Here is a 17,154-nt window from a genome sequence, read left to right on the forward strand (position 1 = left end):
TTTTTACCACATTTATAAACCAATATTTAATATCTGTGTTTCCTTGTGACGCAACAAAGATGATACTTTTATTTTGACTCCAACCGGAAGTGCCCCGCGTGCGTCTGTCCTCAGACTGGACGGACCCGCCATTACAGACAGATGAGCTGTCCACACACACACACACCTCTGTCCCCCGCTTTGTCCCTGGCTCGTGTCTCCACAACAGCGCTCGGCGACACTCACGCGCTCACTCATGCACGCGCTCACAGATGAACGCGTTAATAACAACAACGTAGAGAAGACATTTTATAATTTTTTCCAACATCAGTCGCAGCAGAAATGATGAAGATGATGATGATGATTCTGATGGCGGACGCACGCGCCTGTGATTGGTCAGATGTGACAGACTGAGAGCCAATCAGAGCGCGAGGCTGCCGCTCGTAGCAACAAGAGGAACTTTAGTTATTTATTTATTTATTTTATTTATTTATTTTATTTTAATCCAAACTAGAGTTTACAAACGTTTACTTAGCACAGACTAAACTTTTAAATACATAATAATAATAATAATAATAATAACATGATTATTTATCTATTTTCCAGTGTTTCACACATTAATGCACTCATAAATGTCTTTTACACATTTTTGTCTTTTAAAAAAATAATCGAACATACTGACAATATAATAAAATAAAAATTAACAAAATTAATAAAAAGTAAATTTCTTAATAATAACAAATTAAGAATTAAGAATTGTTATTATTATTCATAATAATAATAATAATAATAAAATAAAATCGTCATAATTTAACTGTTGTTTTTTTATTCCTCAGTTAAAATGTTAAAACTTTTTTTAAAAAAGTTGATTAATTACATTCTTTACTTATTTTACAACATGATTTGTTTTCAGTTGATTAAACAAGTTTAATTTTTTTATTGTAGTAAATGAGAATAAAATAAAATACAAAAATAAAAACATCTCATATAGAAACAATATGGTCACTTTAATATTAGTTAATTTTTTTTAAAAAGAAAATGACTTTAATTTAATGTTGGGCTGCAACAGTTCCATTATTAATCACTTATTCTGTTTAGTTTTTTGAAACCAGTTTATCTGATATTTTCTTTTGTTGTTTTTTCTGCTCCATAAAACAATGAAAACTGATTAATTAATCAAGAAAAGAAAATAATCCATAATAAAGAACTCCAGCTCCTTAGGTCTTAGTGCTGTGACGCCCTCTGGTGGTAAAAGAGTGTAAAGCTACATGAAGGATTCAAAGACCTGCAGGTGAGAGTTTTTTTAGTGAATTAACCCTTTAATCTTTAAAAAATCTGAATTATGAGAAACAAAAGTAAGAATTAATAAAGTAGTTTTCCAATGTGATTGAAAGTTTGACTCATTGTCACCAGTAGGAGGCAGAAGAGTCCAGCTGAGCAGAGGAGGAGGGGGAGGGGTTAATATGGTAATGACAGGGTTAACGCTCAAACGTTCATAAACTGAGGAATGTGTTGATCTCATAGTAAAGCGCCACTCAGGTTTGTGATGGCTCCACCCACCTGTGTGTGTGTGTGTGTGTGTGTAAAAAACAGATGTCAAACGCACAAATCACCTGACAGATCACCACCCCACCTCTTCCTCTTCCTGCGCAGGTCAGAGGTCGAGTGCTGAGGCGGAGCGTCTGCTCTCTGTCGCCTCGTTCACAAACGATCAATCAATCAATCAACCTGTTAATCAATAAGTGGTTTATTGTTGTTTTTAAATAAAGAAAATGTAAAAAAAAACATGATCATTTCCCACAGTGTGAAGGCATCATCATCATCATTATCAGTCCTGAGTGTGTGAGTGAACATCGCCCCCTGCAGGCCGCTCGTGTTGTGAGGCTTAAAAAGCGGCACTGCTCCTTTAAAACAGCACAAACTGTGACGTCATCAACACACAGTGATGTCATCGACACGCCCCCCGCCTCAGTGTGACATCATCGATGGCGATCTGTCCGTGTCGCCCATGCTTCCGCTCAACCTTCAACAACACCTGCACACACACACAGTTTTCAAAATAAAGTGTCCATTCTATGCTCGTCCACACTTAAAGACAATACCATGGTTTTCAAAATTAAAGTCTCACTTTCTGAAAATAAAATAAAAATACAAAATAAATGTCTTAGTTTCTGTTCATCCACACAAAAACACCTACCTGCAATTTTCAGAATAAATGTCTCAGTTTTACTTCATCCTCACTACAATAAAAGCCCAGTTTTCAAAATAAAAGTCTTACTTTCTCTTCATCCACACTACAATAAAAGCCCACAGTTTTCAAAATAAAAGCTTGTTTTTGTTGTCCATGCTAAAGCGCTTGTTGATTTAATTCACAAGTATTTTGAGTAAAAACCCGTCTGCGTTACGCAAAATAAAATTGAGTAAAAAAAATTAAAATAAAAAAGAATAAAAAAACAGCACATTTCTTTGTCGGAAGTGAAATCACTCGACGTTAACTGACACAAAATCTGTGTCTTTTCGCATTTTTTCATTAACATTGACTGTGTTTCTGTGTCTCACCCTGTCCAGCGAGTGTGTCGTCAAGGTAACCTGTGTGTGTCTCCAGCCGTGTCCACCTGTCCTGCTCCAGAGGGCGGGGCTGTACCTGTGACAGCCAATCAGAAGCAGCTGTTTCCATGTGGGTGATTCCAACGTCAGTCATTTAAAAAACAAAAACAAATAAAGTACCTTTGGTCCCGCCCCCTTTTGCGGACAAACAGCTGCAGCACGCCCACATGATGTCCTGTCAGCCAATGAGAGAAGGAGAAACACAGGTCGCCACGGCTCCAGGATCGGGCGACATGGGCGGCCAATCGGGCACCACGGAAGCTTCTCTGCCCCGCCTTCAGCTCTGGGACGGAGAGGAAACGCCCACCTGTAAAAAAACAAAAACATTAGATTAGTCAGTGATGTCACATCAACTTAAACATGTTTGTTTGTTTGTTTGTTTGTTTACCTGCAGGGTTTTCAGAAGTTTCCCAGTGAAGATCTCCCTCTCTGTCTGAGAGCCAATCACACGCTCCATGATCAAAGGTGCAGCGGAGCACGCCTGCCTCTACACACACACACACACACACACACACACAGTCACATGTTTGACAAACTTTCATCAAACAAACAAACAAACAAACAAACAAACAAACAAACCAGGATCGTCGCCGACGTCGTCCTCGCCCGTGTTTCCCAGCTCGATGTCAAACTCCCACACCTGGTTATTGTCAGGATGACGAGGAACTGTGACACACACGCACACACACACACACGCACGCACACACACTCTTATCAACTTTTTCATTAAAGTAGTTAAAGTGTGTGTGTGTGTGTGTGTGTGTGTCCTCACTGTGCACGTCTCCTCTCTGTTTCTGTGTCACGTCCTTGTTGATCCGGTTGTTTAATGTTGTTGTTACCATGGAGATGGTGGTGACGCGCAGTGTGGAGACAGCTGATTCCACTGTATTAGGCGTAGTAACAGGTGTTGCAGTAACAGGTGTAGTTGTCGTAGTAACAGGTGTAGTTGTATTAGTACCAGGTGTAGTTGTCGTAGTAACACAGGTGTAGTTGTCATAGTAACAGGTGTTGTAGTAACAGGTGTAGTTGTCATAGTAACAGGTGTAGTTGTCGTAGTAACAGGTGTTGTAGTAACAGGTGTAGTTGTCATAGTAACAGGTGTAGTTGTTGTAGTAACAGGTGTTGTAGTAACAGGTGTAGTTGTCGTAGTAATAGCTGTTGTAGTAACAGGTGGTTGGTAGTAACCGTGTAACAGGTGTTGTAGTTACAGGTGTAGTTGTTGTAGTTACAGGTGTAGCTGTTGTAGTAACAGGTGTAGTTGTCGTAGTAACAGGTATAGTTGTCGTAGTAACAGGTGTAGTTGTCGTAGTAACAGGTGTTGTAGTTACAGGTGTAGTTGTCGTAGTAACAGGTGTAGTTGTCGTAGTAACAGGTGTAGTTGTAGATATTTTGGCTGTGACTGGCAGAGTTGCTGCTGCTGTGGTAGTTGTCGTGGTGACTGGCTGAGGAGCAGTGGTGACGGGGCTGATGGGAGTTGTAGTTCTTGGTCTTTGTGGCTCCAGTGTGACTTTAGGAACAGCTGAGTGAAAACATGACATGACACAGTGAGCAGCTAACAGGCTAACATTAGCACGCCAGCAACTTGACATTAGCTTAGCATTTGAAGAAAGCACTTGAAGAAAGCCATAGCAACATAATGATTAGCATGCTAACGCAGTGCGTGCGTGCGTGTGTGTGTGTGTGTGTGTGTGTGTATAATAAGACTGTTCCTGTTCAAAGTTCTGTGTCACTGCAGCGAACCATGACTCAGCATTTTTACCTGAACACCTGCCGTCTCTGCACCTGCACTTTGGAGACGTCGGGTTCACAGAGCAGAACGGACGAGTGTCTCTATCTGGACACAAGAGACAGAGAGGACACATTAAAACACCGGTCACTGTGGACGACGCGTTGGCTTCACGCAGAAATGAACGAGATGTCCTCGAACGCACCGACGCAGACGTAACGTCCGTTAATGTACGTGAGTTTGAAACCATGGTGACATTTACACAGGAAGCTGCCAAACGTGTTCACACACTTCCTGTGACGAGAACACACCCCCCTGCCGCCGGACGCACACTCGTCAATGTCTGTGGAGACACAGAGAGAGAGAGAGAGAGAGAGGGAGAAGCATTCTCATTTTCAAAATAAACGTTCATCCACGTAAAACACAACCCATGCAATTCAAAATAAAAGTCCTAGTTTCTGGTCCTCCACAATATCCATCCACACTAACACAGAATCCCATGGTTTTCAAAAGAAAACACTCACTTCGTCCACACATACTTAACAGTTTTCAAAATAAGAGTCTCAGTTTGTCTTCATCCACACTAAAACACAAACCCATTCTTTTCAAAATAAAAGCCTTAGTTTATTTCGCCCACACTGAAACACACACACATTATTTTCAAAATAAAAGCCTTAGTTTCTTTCACCCACACTGAAACACACACCCACAGTTTTCACAGCAAAAGTTTCATTCGAGTCCATTACTTTAGCGTGGGCGGAGCCAAACTCACCGACACACGTGCGTTTGTCCGGTCCCAGCCGTAACCCTGGCGACGGGCAGGTGCAGCGGACCACACCCTTAGACACCTCACAGCCGTACTGACAGTTGGCATGGTAACAGGTCTGAGCGTCTGCATACACACACACACACGTAAGCGACGAGCAGAGACGACAGTGTGTGTGTGTGTGTGTGTGCGTGCGTGTGTGTGTGTGTGTGTGACACTCACTCCTGCAGCTGCCGTCCGCCTGCAGTGTGTATCCGTCCACACAGTAACACTTGTAGCTGCCCAGCGTGTTCATGCAGCGATGTTTACAGGGACGAGGCTTCAGACCACACTCGTTCAGATCTGACACGCACACGCACACACACACACACACACACACACACGCACACACACACACACACACACACACACACAGAGGGCAGGTGATCACATCTTCTCTGGTTTCACTCTTCTTGTCAACCTACAGGATTAACCTTTGACCCTCAACCTTGTTATGCATGACCAGCATTTTAAGTGTGTGTGTGTGTGTGAGTGCGCGTGTGTGTGTGTGTGAAGTCTTTGAAGTGAGATGTTGTTTTATAGTCAGGATCTGAGTCACATTGAAGCCTCTAATCAGCAGATGAATGTGTTTTTCAGTGGGTGTGGTTTGTGTCTAAGTTTGGAAACTGCGGTCTGTGGGTGTCAGTGTGTGTGTGTGTGTGTCGGGGGTCTTCAGGTAAAACACGCCTCACAGTTTAAACAAACATGACAAGAATGTGTCTCTCACTTTTTTTGGGGGGAACAAAATCAATTCTCTGTGAAACGAGCGAAAGCACACACACACACACACACACACACACACGGTTACCTTGGTTACAGGCCTTCCCACTGAATCCCGGGTGACATTTGCATCTGTCTGGTCGGACACACTCTCCATGTTTACAGCCCTGCTGACAGTGAGCTACCGCAGCACACACACACACACACACACACACACACACTTGATTGACCTCTGACCTCATGACCTCAGCTCTAACGTCCACAGTTTTCTTCTTTTCGATTCTTCGAACTTCGATTCCAAAATCCATTTTTAATCAGATTATCTGCACTGGGGTCATGTGATCACAGCGAACAGGTGAGCGTTAGCGCAGGAGCTAATAATAATGGTTTAACTTTCTGCTAACAGCTGTATGCTAACTTCCAACTGTTGCAAAATTTAGCAGTGTTCTGCTAAGCGCTAACAGCTAACAGTTGTTGTAACTGAATTTAGCAGTGTTCTGCTAAGCCCTAACAGCTAACTGTCGTTGTAACTGTATCTAGCAGTGTTCTGCTAAGCGCTAACTGTTGTTGTAACTGTATTTAGCAGTGTTCTGCTAAGCGCTAACAGCTAACTGTGGTTGTAACTTTATTTAGCAGTGTCCTACTAGGAGCTAACAGCTAACTGTTGTTGTAACCTTATTTGGCAGTGTTCTGCTAACAGCTAACTTCCAACTTTTGTAACTTTATTTAGCAGTGTTCTCAGCGCTAACAGCTAACTGTGGTTGTAACCTTATTTGGCAGTGTTCTGCTAACAGCTAACCTCCAACCTTTGTAACTTTATTTAGCAGTGTTCTACGAAGAGCTAACAGCTAACTGTGGTTGTAACTTTATTTAGCAATGTTATTTTGGGAGCTAACAGCTAACTGTGGTTGCAACTTTATTTAGCAGTGTTCTGCAAACAGCTAACTGTGGTTGTAACTTTATTTAGCAATGTTATTTTAGGAGCTAACAGCTAACTGTTGTTATAACTTTATTTAGCGAAGCTATGCTAAGAGCTAGCAGCTAACCTCCATCTTTTGTCGTGACAGTACTTTGTTTAACTTCATCAAACATCTTATATTTGTTCTTTATCAGCATCTGATTGAAGTTTCTTGTTGTTTCAAACAAACGTAAATGCGTTGACACGCGATCACGTGACTTCACAGTCGCAGTGCGGCGACAGCATGGCTGTCGTTTAACGCTAGCATTAAAACAGTTTCCGTGTGTTTTGTGTCCTCACGCTGACATCGTCCTCGCTCCGTGTGTCTCCAGCCCCAGCAACACTCCACGCTATTACCATAGCGACACAGACCGGCGGACAGGGACAGGGACGCCAGGTCGTCGTCCCATCTGCAACACGCACACACACACATAGAGTCACGTAAATATTTATATTTGTGTAAACACATTTCCTGTAAACAGAGCTGTCATGTGACACAGGATGTCACATGACAGTGTCAGAAGCAGCAGCAGTGTCAGCAGCAGCAGCAGTGTCAGCAGCAGCAGCAGTGTCAGCAGCAGCAGTGTCAGCAGCAGCAGTGTCAGCAGCAGCAGTGTCAGCAGCAGCAGCTGTCGGCTGAGTGTCGGCCGTGCGAGTTTGGACCGGCTGAAGTGCGTCTGCTCGCTCGTCTCATCTCCTGTTTCCTCCTGCCTGTCTCGACATGAACCACAGGATACTCGTCTTTTTTCCACTCCCCCTCCTCCCCCTCTCCTCCCCCTGTACATACTTTCTCTCCCTCCACTGCTGCCGTCTGTCCGTCAAACACTCACCACATGCTCGTCGCTCTTTCGCTCCTCGTTCCACTTACGTTTTTCAAAATAAATCTTTCAGAAATGAATTAAAACGCTTTTTCTCTGCTCTGATTTAAAACACGTCTATATGACGAGTTACTTTTTGACTTCATACAGTATGTGATCATCTCTCCCACACCAAAGCCCATAGAGAAAATAAGTGATTTTACCTCACAGGGACACAGGAGCTGCTGGTCCACTGCTGCCTCGTGTGGTCACTTTGTGTCACTCGCATAAATCGGAACAGAGCATTTTTAATGCTGAAGTGATGGAGGCAGCAGTGGATCAACAACTCCTGTGTGTGTGATGTTAAAATCACGGATGTTCTCTATGGGCTTTGGTGTGGGAGAGTGAGTGGTTTACAAACTTCACTTTCCTGTCTAACACTGAGATAAATATGTGAACGTGTTCTTCAAACATCATGGACTATAGAGATTTTATGAGGCGAGTGTTTAGTAAAGTGGATAAAATCTGTTTTTTTTCCTGACGTCTCAGGAATGCAAAAAAATCCCTGCAGTGTCCCTTTAATACGCCGGGAATATTAATACAAGGTGTTTGTGTTAATGTCTTTGTATAATAAAATAATGAAATGAAACTTCTATACGTCTGGAAACACAAATGAAGAAAAGTGAGAATTCAACGGAACTAACCAAAGTAAATAAGTGACTAAAGACAGTAGAAGATTAACATGCAGTAACTTATAAAGAAAAGCTGTCGTTTCTCTGTAAAATAACCAAATATCACAGTGTTCTTTGTGTTAGTTTGTTTCGTTTTCTTATCGAATCCAAGAAATGTGGACATTATAAGGACATTAATGTCTACATTTATGTCTTAAAGGGACTTTTGTGGATTTACTGACAGAGTCGATGCAGTAAAAGCCTGAAAACCTCATTATCTCTGAGTTTCCTGTTAAAAAGAATGAATTTATTTGTCATAATTGACCGTATGTAAAAAAGGACGTTTTTTTTCCTCAGTTATTAATAATAAAATCAAGTTTTTATTACAAAATAACTCCCCTTTTATTATTATTATCATTATTATTATTGTTATTATTATTATTACCATTGTTGTTGTTATAATAATACTATTGTGTTGTTCTCACCTGTCGTGCTGCAGCAGCTCAGCTCGGCTCCACGTGCAGGACCAGGACCAGGACAGGAGAAGCAGGCTGATCCGGGTCAACAGCAGCACCATGTTCAGAACCAGTCTGGAACCGGAACCGTCATGATGAAGACACACACACACACACACACACAGTGGGGTCTCGCACTGGCACGCGCTCCTCCTTCTTTAAGTTAAATCCCTGGAGGAGACCGCGGTTCGGTTCATGTCGCGCGGAACCGTCTGAGTCTGACGGTAACACACGCGCGAGGACACGAAGTGAAGTGGAAATGAAAAAAAATCTGTTAAATTAAGTGAGGAGGAGAAGGGGGCGGAGCCTCTCTCTCTCTCTCACACACACACACACGCACTGTTGAGACATGACTGAGACTGATTGTGTCTCCATGTTGACAGTAAACACAGAAATTAACCTTAAAAGACAAAGAACAAGCAGACAAAAGTCTCAGCTTTAGTCAGTTTAACTTTAAAGAACACGTTCACGTCTTTATCTCACTGTTAGACGGACTTTTCCAACAGGAAACCGAAGTTTTTAAACCACTTACTCTCCCACACCGAACCCCATAAAGAAAATCAGTGATTTTAACACACGGGGACACAGAAGCTGCTGGTCTACTGCTGCCCCTTGTGGTCACTTTGTGTCACTGGGCTAAATCTGAACAAAGGTTTTCAAACGCCGAATTGACAAAAGAAGACATTTGAACTCAGTGATGGAGGCAGCAGTGGATCAACAACTCCTGTGTGCTGTGACGTTAAAATCACTGCTTTTCTCTATGGGCTTTGGTGTGGGAGAGTGAGTGGTTTACAAACTTCAGTTTCCTGTTGGAAAAGTCTGTCTCACAGTGAGATAAAGACGTGAAACGTGTTCTGAAGACATCGTAGACTGAAACTGACATAGATTTTATACGATGATTCTTATAAAATCTGTTTTTCAAAACCACACCAAACCCCATAGAGAAAATCAGTGATTTTAACATCACTGCACACAGGAGTGGTCATATAATGCAAGAACCTGTGGAATCAGGGATCAAGTGGAGAATCATCAATCACCACAAGAGGGCAGTGGAGACAGCAGACTCTCTCTCTCTCTCCCTCTCTCCATCAGATTGTCCACAGTCTGTCTGTCTCTCTGTCTTTACTTCAGCATCATCATGAAGAAACATCAGAGGTTGTGTTTTCTTCTCTGGGTGAGTAATCAATTAATCAATCAATCAATCATCTGCTTTGATTATCATACAAATGATGAAAAAAACAATTTTCTTTAACGTCAACGATTGTTTTGACTTTAGTTTTAGACGTGGATTGTTTGAACGATTTTTTTAACTGATCATTTTTATTGTTCACGTTTGAAATTCTGGCAAATGAACGATTTCTTTATTGTCTTTAACGCACCTGCCTGTTCTATGTCGTCTGTTGTTGTGTTCTGAGGTATTTTATCTGATTTCATGGATCATTTCTAACCCTGTTCAGTATTTGTCACTCGTCCTCTGGTGTTTTCTGAAGTGTGTGGACTTGGAATCATCATTTCCTCAGTGTTTGGTTGATTTTTGCTCCTCTTGTGTCTTTGTTGAGCAGACGAGTGTTTGCTGCGTCGCTCCGACGCGTTGTTGGCACGACTTGGACAACAGCGAGTACGACTGTTGGCCTCTCGACAAACCCAACGACCAGAACATGATCGACTGTGGAGGTGAGACTCTATCTGTCACTGGTGGCGCAATTTGATTAAATTCCTGCAAAGCTAAATATTTGTACTCATTTGTGACTCAGTAACATTTCCCTTATTCTGTTTCAGCGGATTATTTTTAATTTCCTAACCTCACATTTTTCCCCTGTCATCTGATTCTGAATGGATTTGTGTGTGTTTTTTTTACCCGAGCGCCTCAAAGACATAAATCTGTCTGTGAAAAATTTGAAAATGTGCAGCAGAAAATTGTGCAATGGATCCAAACAGTCACAGGGACAAAAAGTGAAAGACACACAACAAACGAGAAAAATCTATAAAAACTGAAGAACAGGAGCAAAGAAAACATCATTTATAATAATAACAAAATACAGAAATACCAGAGCTTTTAAAAATAACACACATTATTTGAAAATGTAAATATTGTAGCACTGTGAACAGTAAGTCTATGTTCCCACTTTGTGTCACTGAGGTCAATCTGAACGAAGGATTTCAAACGCCGAATTTGACAAAATAAGACATTTGAACTTAGTGATGGAGGCAGCGGTGGATCAGCAACTCCTGTGTGCTGGGATGTTAAAATCACTGATTTTCTCTATGGGGTTTGGTGTCCTGTCTACACACTGTTTTCTAATAAATCACATGATGACCAGATGTCTGTTTGGTCCCTCAGGTCTGGAAATGGCCTGGGTGGTGCGTCCACCTGAGACAGTGAAGAGCGGCGAGGTGTTCGGTGTCACGTACTCGGTCACCGCGCGGGACTCTTTCTACGACTGGGCGGTCAAAAACCACATCTTCACACACAGGTTAACAACGACTGGGTTTTTAGACTGGAACTGGCTCCAAACCGGGTTCTGACCCCGGTCTGCTGTGTTTACACGTGCAGTTCCATCGCGAGTGCGGAAGCAGCTCGGAGGTTCTGCGAACACAGCGACTGTCCGGCCAACTGGAAAGACGCAGACGGAGAGAACTGCTGCATCCATCACGCCAACATCCACTCCTGTCCGCTGGGATACATGGTACGCACACACCGACAGGAAGTCCCGCGGCAGTTTCACGGCTATTTCATGTCATGTGGCATCGATAGATGTTTGATTTACGTACGCTCACTTGCAGACAACGGAGAGCATCTGCGGTCCCTGGATTCCGGACGACGGAAAAATCTTCACGCACACCATCTCCACGTCTGGCAAAATGACACAGACCAACTGGTCAGCGAAGGTAAAGTCCGCTCAATCCGTGCATCTCAAAAACACTCCTGATTTATAGAGAACACGATTCAGAACTGGTTACCAAAAAATGAATGATCTTTTCCAAAATAATTTGAAGAGCAGGACATTCATTTATACCTTTGTATGCAGATGACACACGTCTTCCTATAACGTAACAACCAGTAGAATAATCGGTCATCAGTCTTGGTGGCACTCCAGATAACTCCTCACTTTAGCTCCAACAAGCCAGCTTTGGTAGTGACCGTCAAATTCCTGATTTAGTAAATCCAGATCCTCTAAACCCCTTGCTCTTCTTGCAGGTGGTTTTGATCCATCCAGGTCTAACCTCACTCATCGCTCACATACGAGTCGGTGAGATGCAGGTGGCTCTGGAGGCCAAGAGCAACGTACTTCCTGCTGTGGGTGGGTTGCATCTCTGAGGGTTTCCTCGACTAAATTGACCTTTTTTTGCAATTTAAAACAGTAGCTACTTAATGTTCTTTACTCCTCAAAGTTTGTGGAGACAGCGTCTGTGAGGAGGCGGAGCTTTGTTCCATTTGCCCGGCTGACTGTGGCCAATGCCCAATGGCTCCGACCACCAAGTTGTCCATTGGCCTCCCGCTCAGCTCCCTCTGCCTTTGCTTCATACTGACCGCTGTGGTGAGTAGCGACGTAACGCACTTCACATGTAACACCAGCGACAAACACCCAACAACAGTCGATGGATATCAACAGCAGAATTTGTCCCCTGCAGTGGCTGAGGTACCAGAAACAGAAACTGCTGTGGGACGAGAGCTGGATCATCGACTTCTGGACAATAAAACAAGGTACGGAGAAAGATCCGGAGCCAACCAGTTCAAGCTGCTTGAACTTTCATGATCAGGTCAGTTCTGGTTCAGACGGATTTAGAACTCAAAAGATGTGAAACAGCTTGGTCCAAACTGGTCCCAAATAGGTCTGGAATGTAACACAACTCACCTACACCAGGTCTTGAACTTGTCATCCTCTGTAGCAGCAGTGACGTTAGCCTATCTCTCTCTCTCTCTCTTTTCTACAGACCATGAGGCTCGTTTGACCACGGGCAGTATCATGAGTGTACCGATGGCGCACAGTGACAGTAATACCAGCTGTATGACTGCTCTCAGTTCGTGTGTGGGACAACCGGGGAACCGGAAAACACTGTTCACCTGCACCGGGATTTAGTACGCTACCTGTTTATCCGTCTGTCTGTTCATGCTCTGAGGATATAGTTTGGAGATATGAACCACATTTTCTTCTGCAGTGACGGCAGAACGGTGGCCATAAAGAAGATTCAAACAAAGACATTCTCTCTGTCCAGAACCATCAGACAGGAAGTCAAACAAATCCGGTAACACGCTCACACAAGCAGACACACTCGCCGTCCTTCCTCTATCAGTACGACACTGTCTCACTGTCTTTCCCTTTGTTCAGGGAACTCGATCACCCAAACCTTTGTAAGTTCATTGGAGGATGTGTTGAGGTTCCAAACATCGCCATAGTGACCGAGTACTGTCCGAAAGGAAGCCTTAACGACATTCTCCTGAACGAGGAAATCCCTCTCAACTGGGGCTTCCGGTAAGTTTCCGAACAACTCAACGTCTGACCTAAGAGACGATTGTGAACTAAGTAGACATGAATTTACATAAGTAATCACAGTTACGTTGATTCCGACTGTGATCGTCTGCCAGGTTTTCCTTCGCCACAGACGTCGCCAGAGGGATGTCGTACCTTCACCAACACAGGATCTGCCACGGTCGACTCAAGTCCATGAACTGTGTCGTAGACGACCGCTGGGTTTGTAAAATAACAGGTAGCGTAAAACGTAAAAATGGGCGTAAGGCTAATTGGCTAACCTCAAAACTTCTCTCTGAAACATAAAACAGGCTAAAAACCTGACTTTGATTGATGTGTGGTGTGTTCCGTCAGATTTCGGACTGAGGACGTATCGCAGGAATGACGGGGCGGAGCCTCTCTCCACCTATCACCAGAGACTCATGGAGGTGTACATGCCACCCGAGTTTCAAAACACAAACATGGAGCCAACACTGGCTGGAGACGTGTTTAGGTAACTTGTGAGGACCACGGACCTTCTCAGACCTTCACCATGACCAACCAAAATCTAACCTTTACACAAAACTAAACTGTTAAATATGAATTTCCTTACCTGAACAGGTCTATGTCCCCACAGTGTTGCTCACACGGACATGGACGTAAATATGGACAAATTTAACTTCTTTGTGTTTCTTCAGTTATTCCATCATCCTCTTGGAGATCGCGACTCGCAACGACCCTGTCCCTGTAAGTGACGTTCTGGTTTCTTGGTCAAATGTAGCACTTAATGAAAGCAGTGCTTTCTTTTTCTTTTTTTTTGTTAAAGAAAGTAATAAACCTTTTCCAGGCAGAAGAGTCTAACCTGGAGTCCACCTGGTGTCCTCCTCTACCTGAGCTGATCTCCAGCAAATCCGACAACAACTGTCCATGTCCTGCTGACTATGTAGAGGTGGGTGGTTTTATTTTTGTTTTTCAAGCATTTAATTTAATTTAATTTAATTTAATTTAATTTAATTTAATTTAATTTAATTTAATTTAATTTAATTTGACGGATTTGGTCGTAAAACTAATCACGATAAGCTATAAGAGTCACACAATTTGAATTTCAATTTAAAATTTGATATACTTTGGTGGAAGAATTAGTCGTTTTCAAATCAAAATCCAATTTATTTTTGGCCTAAATTAGCAATTGTTGTTTGATACACATTCTCACCTATCGCCGTCTTTTGTCTCCCGCGTGTCCACAGCTGATCCGACGATGCCGCTCTCATAACCCTGTCCAGCGACCCACGTTTGACCAAATCAAGAAGTTTGTCCAACGCGTCAACCCCGTCAAAGTCAGCCCGGTGGACATGATGATGAACCTGGTAAAAAAAGACATCACGTTATCTCTACTCTGGCCTCTGTCGTACGCTTCATCTTTGCCCTGCATCACGTGATATATTACATAAATTCTGTCTTTTATCTATTACGGACTCTCGTTATGAATGTATTTTATCGTACAACTCGCTCCTTTTCAGATGGAGAAGTACAGTAAACATCTGGAGGTGTTGGTGGCCGAGCGAACTCAAGATCTGATGCTTGAGAAACAGAAAACCGACCGGCTGCTCTACAGTACGACACACGTTTCTGTACCTTTAAACAGTTTAGATACTGCCCCTGGGTTTGAGTTGAACAGATTACAAAAAAAGATCTGTTTCAATTGGATAGCAAAATACTGAATTTGTTCAGCAAGGATTCGCCTCTATGCAGACGATGCACTTATTTATCTATTTTTCTTTTCACCCTTTTTTTAAAAGGTTCTATTAAAAATGTGTTCCTGTGTTGCAGGTATGCTTCCTAAGCAGGTAGCTGATGATCTACGTCAGGGTAAACCACTGCAGGCTCAGAGTTACGTCAGCGCTACTGTCTTCTTCAGGTAAATACCTCCTGATTTTTAAGACATTTGAAAATAAAATTTGTGTTTTTGTCTCATTGTTCATGTGTCAACACCTCAGATTTATTTGGAGGGCCCCTTATATTGAGAACAAACTATTGTGTCTTTATATAACTGATATACTATCTCTAATACTCGTTTCTGGTACCGGTACATTTACCGGTACGGGCGCTTCATCTGTGTGCAGTGACATTGTGGGCTTCACGCAGCTCTCCTGCAGCAGCACTCCGTACCAGGTCGTGGATTTCCTCAACAAACTCTACACGACATTTGATGACATCATCGACAACTACGACGTCTACAAGGTGGAAACCATCGGAGACGCGTGTGAGTTTGCGCAGATATGTGACACAAGCCTGTTGGGTTTGCGATGAGTCTCCACGGGTCGGACTGCGACAAACAACTTAAAGCGGTGTTCAGGGGTTGGGTTTGAGTCCCCATTGCTCATTATCAATTGGACACTCTATATTGACCCCAGCCACAAGGGGCCACACCCAGTGTGTACTTCTATGGGAGGGTTGCATCAGGAAGGGCATCCGGTGTAAAAATCTCTGACCCCACGAGGTAGAGGCCGAAAACTCAGGAACAGGAACAGGCTAGCACAAACTTGGATGGATTGGTGGCTTGGACTTGGGTTTAGGTCTTGCGACTGAGGTTCTACTGCAGGTTCTACTCCTTTATCTTTAGCTGGACCCTCTTATATTTTGAACAATAACCCTAATTCTACCCTGGATTTCCCCAAAATGAGGTCCGGGTTTCTCACTGTTTTGTGTGTTTGTGTAGACATGGTGGTGTCGGGCGTGCCGCAGGAGAACGGTATCCTGCACGCCTCGGAGATCGCCAGCATGGCTCTGGACCTGGTGGGCGTCTGTCGCACCTTCAGGATCCCTCACAAGCCCAGCATGCAGCTGCAGATACGAGCCGGGATTCACTCCGGTACAGACACACGTCATTAGAGAGGGAAAAAAACCTGAATATCTAATCAATTCATTGATGACCGTTTCCTGCTCTCCAGGTCCACTGGTCGCCGGGGTTGTTGGTACGAAGATGCCTCGTTACTGTCTCTTTGGAGACACGGTCAACACGGCGTCCAGGATGGAGTCCACCAGCCTCGGTAACATGTTTATGTCATGTTCCCTTATGTTTTCCCAGCACAATAAAGCCTAGCTTTGGGTTTTAGGTTTGAGTTAAACAGATTACAGAAACCATCAATTTCAGTGTATTTATTCAATAAAGATTCACCTCTACGCAGACGATACAGTTATTTATCTAAACTGCGAGTCGAGCCGTGCGGAGTCATGCCAGAACTGTATAGCGGAAAAGCGCTATAAATATACAGTAACCGCTACAAAGCTAATGCTAATGTCTCAGGTAACAAAGTCGTTCAAACGCTAACTCAGAGTCTTTGCAGCTCTGAAGATCCAGTGCAGCTCCAGTGTGTTTTACCTGCTGGAGGAGATCGGAGGCTACGTGCTGGAGTGTAGAGGAACACTGCAGGTCAAGGTGAGACTACACACACACACACACACACACCACGGTTCAGTTCTGTCAGACCTGCCCTGAAACACCGGCTGCCACCACCAGGGTAAAGGCGACATGATCACTCACTGGCTGGTGGGGAAGCAGACGTCGCTGGTCTCCAGGGACACCAAGACCACCAAACACATCACCATGGAGACAGAGACAGCGATGAAAGAGAAAGAGAGGGAGCTGTACGCGCCCATACCCGGGTTCCTGAACAACGACGACCTGCTCCTGGATCAGTCCTGAGTCCTGTAGTCTTTTTTTTGTTCACAGTTTCACAGTCCGGAAAACAAGTTACATTTGTAACGTGATACATGTTGTTATTTATATGTATTTGTGTGTTCAGATTGTTTTAACCCTTTAAACCGGAAGGTGTGGTTACTGTGTCTGGACCAGACCTGAGACACTTCAAAAAAACAAAAAAACAGATTTTTAGCCACTTAACAAAAGACTTGCATTTTAAAA

At 43.4% G+C, this 17,154-nt stretch overlaps 2 protein-coding genes across 2 annotated transcripts; one reads left to right on the forward strand and one right to left on the reverse strand.

The window, feature by feature from the left end:
* Positions 1-1,780: 1,780 nt before the first annotated feature.
* Positions 1,781-9,029, reverse strand: LOC122766287 (nephronectin). Its single transcript, XM_044021020.1, is given in 15 exon segments — positions 1,781-2,014; positions 2,539-2,623; positions 2,707-2,893; positions 2,975-3,073; positions 3,166-3,252; positions 3,359-3,529; positions 3,568-3,751; positions 3,753-4,105; positions 4,346-4,420; positions 4,518-4,655; positions 5,085-5,204; positions 5,301-5,420; positions 5,926-6,018; positions 7,096-7,205; positions 8,749-9,029. Coding segments are annotated over 15 exon segments (2,001 nt in total). The 5' UTR covers positions 8,841-9,029; the 3' UTR covers positions 1,781-1,927.
* An 887-nt stretch (positions 9,030-9,916) lies between these two features.
* On the forward strand, positions 9,917-17,123 carry LOC122766253 (atrial natriuretic peptide receptor 1-like). Its single transcript, XM_044020963.1, has 23 exons — positions 9,917-9,952; positions 10,341-10,452; positions 11,120-11,252; positions 11,333-11,465; positions 11,563-11,667; positions 11,978-12,080; positions 12,172-12,317; positions 12,412-12,484; positions 12,715-12,859; positions 12,940-13,026; positions 13,110-13,253; positions 13,367-13,488; positions 13,605-13,743; positions 13,928-13,976; positions 14,077-14,178; positions 14,477-14,596; positions 14,750-14,843; positions 15,060-15,147; positions 15,353-15,492; positions 15,949-16,101; positions 16,181-16,279; positions 16,577-16,668; positions 16,750-17,123. Exons 1-23 carry the CDS (start codon positions 9,917-9,919, stop codon positions 16,933-16,935), a joined length of 2,601 nt encoding a protein of 866 aa, XP_043876898.1. The 3' UTR covers positions 16,936-17,123.
* The last annotated feature ends 31 nt before the right edge of the window (positions 17,124-17,154 follow it).

This window comes from Solea senegalensis, linkage group LG3, assembly GCF_019176455.1.
Source record: "Solea senegalensis isolate Sse05_10M linkage group LG3, IFAPA_SoseM_1, whole genome shotgun sequence".
In the NCBI taxonomy this organism is placed as follows: domain Eukaryota; kingdom Metazoa; phylum Chordata; class Actinopteri; order Pleuronectiformes; family Soleidae; genus Solea; species Solea senegalensis.

What these genes read in the sequence shown, in the direction of transcription:
- LOC122766253 (XM_044020963.1), top strand. Translation starts at nt 9,917, where the DNA reads ATGAAGAAACATCAGAGGTTGTGTTTTCTTCTCTGG. An exon ending in AACCACATCTTCACACACAG is followed by an intron (nt 11,253 to 11,332) that starts GTTAACAACGAC and finishes TTACACGTGCAG; the next exon opens with TTCCATCGCGAGTGCGGAAG. An exon ending in AGACCAACTGGTCAGCGAAG is followed by an intron (nt 11,668 to 11,977) that starts GTAAAGTCCGCT and finishes CTCTTCTTGCAG; the next exon opens with GTGGTTTTGATCCATCCAGG.